Here is a 4,100-nt window from a genome sequence, read left to right as displayed (position 1 = left end):
AAATCTAAAAATGCAGATTCCTTCCTGTGAGGTGTAGGTTTAGGGGTAGGGTTGGTGTAGGGCAATAGAATATACGGTCTGTACAGTAGAAAAACCATTACGCCTATGGAGAGTCCCCACAAGGATAGCAAACCAGACAAGTGTGTGTGTGTGCGTGTGTGTGTGTGTGAGAGAGTGTGTGAGAGAGTGTGTGTAAGAGAGAGAGAAACTCACCTGTTCTTTTTCCTGCAGATCTGCTTCCAGCTCTTGAATTCTGAGACTCAGCTGAGCGTTTCTCTACACACACACACACACACACACACACACCGTTAGCACTACAGCTCTTCAATCACACACACCTGAACTCAATATGACAGCGAATGCAAACGTCTCCTAAACTACAGATTCTGATTCTGTAACCCGGTGGTTAAACTCAACTAAACTGAGCTAAGCTAAGTTACTTCTTCACCTTGTTCCTCAGCTGGTTGTTCTCGTCCTGGCTCTGCGTCACTTTACTCTTCCAGCTCTCGGCGTTACTGTTGGCCTCCTGCAGCGTGTCCGTCAGCCGAGCGTTACTGTCCATCAGCGCCTGCAGCTCCGTCTCCAGCTTCTTACTGTCAGACACACACACACACACAGGCACACAAACACGCTCTCGCTGTGACACACAGACACGCAATCATACACACACGCTCTCCCTGTGAGACACACACACACACCACACACACACACAGGCACACACACACACACAGGCACACACACACACACAGGCACACACACAAGCACACACAGGCACACACACAAGTACACACAGGCACACACGCACACACAGGCACACACGCACACACAGGCACACACGCTTTAGGGCTGGTGATAAATATTAGGAATATGAATAAAGGAATATCAGCGGAGTCAGTGATCGTCTCACCTCTGCTCCGCTACAGACTTCAGCCGGTCGTTCTCACTCATCAGCGCTGTGTTCTCCGGCACGTGTGAGATCTTCTCATCATCCGTTCCGTTGATGCTGGATGCTTGATTGCCTGATGGAGTTTCACGGCCAGATTCCTGACAAAACGACACAATTTCACGTTAACAGACGTCACTCACACACACTTTACTGACGTCTGATGAAAACAGCACACCATTGACTGCTTTACATTATGAAGATGACTTTATCTATAACAAAAACAAATGAATGTAAGATTATGACTGAAGCAATTTAGTAAATTACAGGGTTAGTTCACCCCAAAATGAAAATTCTGTCATTAATTACTCACCCTCACGAGTTCCAGACCTTTGTTCATCTTCAGAACACAAATCAAGATATTTTTGATGGAATCGGAGAGCTCTCTGACCCTCCATAGACAGCAACACAACTGAAATGTTCCCAGACAGAATCGTAGCAAGGAGATCGGTAAAATAATCCACATGACATCAGTGGCTCAACTTCAATTTTGCGAAGCTACGAGAATACTTTTTGTGCGCAAAGAAAACTAAAATAATTTATTTAACAAAAGTAATCGGTGTCGTTTACACTTAGGGTAAAGCGCGTGTATGCGTTGTGATACTCTCCAAAATGGCAGAAGACAGTAACTCGGTGGAGAAGAATTGTTGAATAAAGTCGTCATTTTTGTTTTCTTTGCACACAAAAAGTAGCTTCGCAAAATTGAAGTTGAGCCACTGATGTCACATGGACTGTTTTACCGATCTCCTTGCTACGATTCTGTCTGGGAACATTTCAGTTGCGTTGCTGTCTATGGAGGGTCAGATTCCATCAAAAATATCTTGATTTGTGTTCCGATGATGAACGAAGGTCTTACGGGTTTGGAACGACACGAGGGTGAGTAATTAATGACAGAATTTTCATTTTGGGGTGAACTATCCCTTTAATGTATTACTTTAAATTTACCATAATATGAGTTCTATCATGACAGCTCTCGGTGGGATTGGCATGGTAATGTACACGACAATGTTAATGTGTTTGGTCTTGGTGGAATAGATCTGCTGCTGCCAATACATCCACAACATGCTGCTGTGAGCATGAAAGAAATACTGCTGCTGCACAAATAACATGAAATAACCCCCATATAGCACACATGAATCACCTCGTAGCAGATCTATACAGGTGGAGCTGGGGAAGGTGGAGAGTTTCTGAAGCACGCTGCAGCTAAATATATGAATGTACAGCAGCGAGCTCATTGGCTGCTGATACAAAGATAACCAATCAGCTGCACCATGAGATGATGATGTCATTATGTCAGATTGAGTTTAACCTATCGGACTGCATCATCTAGAGTTTCATGCCAGAATTTTGGATTTACTTTTTCTAAATAAGGAAAAATAAAATAAAATTGTTTTATATATACAGAGCCGATCCTCTCTATATGCAACGTACGCATGTTGCGTAGGGCCCCGAAACACCAGGAGGCCACCTTCCTCTCAAAGATGATTTCATTTCAGTTTTGTTGTTGATTTTGGCCAGCTGCTATGAAAACATGAATGTTTCTTTAATGCAGTGGGCTGTCTCACTTTCTACGTAACATGCCAATCAGTCAAACCATGTAACATGACTGTCGTATAAGTCTCCATGCCGTTCTTGCTCGATATTAAAAAACGAGTTCAAAGCACTGAGCTGCAGTTTCTCAAGCGCTTTCCATGAGCGCGATTCAAGTCAGAGTGAAACAAGGACAAATATGGCTCTATGTATATGTCAAAATGTCCGTCCGTTGTAAACAATCGAATGCTAGTCAGCATATTAGATCTGTGCACTCCGTGACAGCATCCTACTGTATAAACCTGCCTCTGTCTGTCATCAGCTGCTCTTCACTTAATATTGTTCATAACTTTATGAATTAATTTATTTTTAATTTATATGGTGAAGTCTATGCAGTGATTTATTTGTACATTTGATTACTTTAATCAATTTCTGTATAGTAGGCTATTATAGGCTAAATTGTTTATTTTATTTGTCTTTTTTTTCTGTTGTATTTGCCCTATTGTTTGCAATTTTCTTCCTTTTTTGTATTACTGCCTTTTTTTTTTTTTTACTCACTGTTGTTTTGACAGTGAAACTGCTCTGAAAGAAAGGTTAAGGATTTGGGGAGCATTTTGGGGCCCCGACAAAGTTTTGCTTAGGGCCCACAGAATTCTAGGATCGGCACTGTATATATAAATATTAGGGGTGTAACGGTACACATATTCCGGTACACACATAAAATGCGATGCGATGTGATGCGATGGTATCTGTGTGTTGTTGTTGTCTCCGTGTACTGGAAGCTTGTGACACTATAACAAATTCCTTGTATGTGCAAACATACTTGGCAATAAAGCTCTTTCTGATTCTGATTCTGATTCGTACCGAAAATTTTCGGTATGGGTCTTTCGGTTCGGTATGCATGTGTACCGAACAAATCATTTAATTTTTTCACGAAATTCAGACAATACATGTCGTTTTGGCGCTCTTTGATGTGGTGCTACAGATCGCTGTATAAACGCCTCAGTTCTAACAGTAGCGCGGAGCGCGATCATCCCTTCATCTTTACTACTACACTGCTCAAAAACAATTAAAGGAACACTTTTTAATCAGAGTATAGCATCAAGTCAATTAAACTCCTGGGATATTGATCTGGTCAGTCAAGTAGCAGAGGGGGTTGTTAATCAGTTTCAGTTGCTTTGGTGTTAATGAAATTAAAAACGAGTGCACTAGATGGGCAACGGGACAACCCCTAAAACAGGAATGGTTTTACAGCTGGAGGCCACTGACATTTTTTCCCCCACTCATCTTTTCTGACTGTTTTTCACTAGTTTTGCATTTGGCTAGGGTCAGTGTCACTACTGGTAGCATGAGGCGATACCTGGACCCTACAGAGGTTGTAGAGGCAATCCAACTCCTCCAGGATTGCACATCCATTCGTGCCATTGCCAGAAGGTTTGCTGTGTCTCCCAGCACAGTCTCAAGAGCATGGAGGAGATCCCAGGAGGCAGGCAGTTACTCTAGGAGAGCTGGACAGGGCCGTAGAAGGTCTGCTACTTTGTGCAAGGAGGAACAGGATGAGCACTGCCAGAGCCCTACAGAATGACCTCCAGCAGGCCACTGGTGTGAATGTCTCTGACCAAACAAT

General features: G+C 42.8%; 1 protein-coding gene across 1 annotated transcript in view; it reads right to left on the bottom strand.

The window, feature by feature from the left end:
• homer2 (homer scaffold protein 2) overlaps nt 1-4,100 on the bottom strand; it is a 21,952-nt gene that overhangs the window by 15,188 nt on the left and 2,664 nt on the right. The window contains exons 3-5 of the mRNA XM_016535878.1: nt 908-1,044; nt 449-593; nt 214-276 (exon numbers count right to left, since the gene is read on the bottom strand). Coding sequence (XP_016391364.1) covers nt 214-276; nt 449-593; nt 908-1,044 — 345 coding nt within the window. The remainder of the gene's footprint in view (nt 1-213; nt 277-448; nt 594-907; nt 1,045-4,100) is intronic.

The sequence above is a fragment of the Sinocyclocheilus rhinocerous genome, unplaced genomic scaffold (genome assembly GCF_001515625.1).
Source record: "Sinocyclocheilus rhinocerous isolate Xijiao unplaced genomic scaffold, SAMN03320098_v1.1 scaffold4532, whole genome shotgun sequence".
Classification (NCBI taxonomy): domain Eukaryota; kingdom Metazoa; phylum Chordata; class Actinopteri; order Cypriniformes; family Cyprinidae; genus Sinocyclocheilus; species Sinocyclocheilus rhinocerous.
The sequence above is the reverse complement of the archived record's forward strand: the minus strand, read 5'-3'. Positions and strand labels throughout refer to the sequence as shown.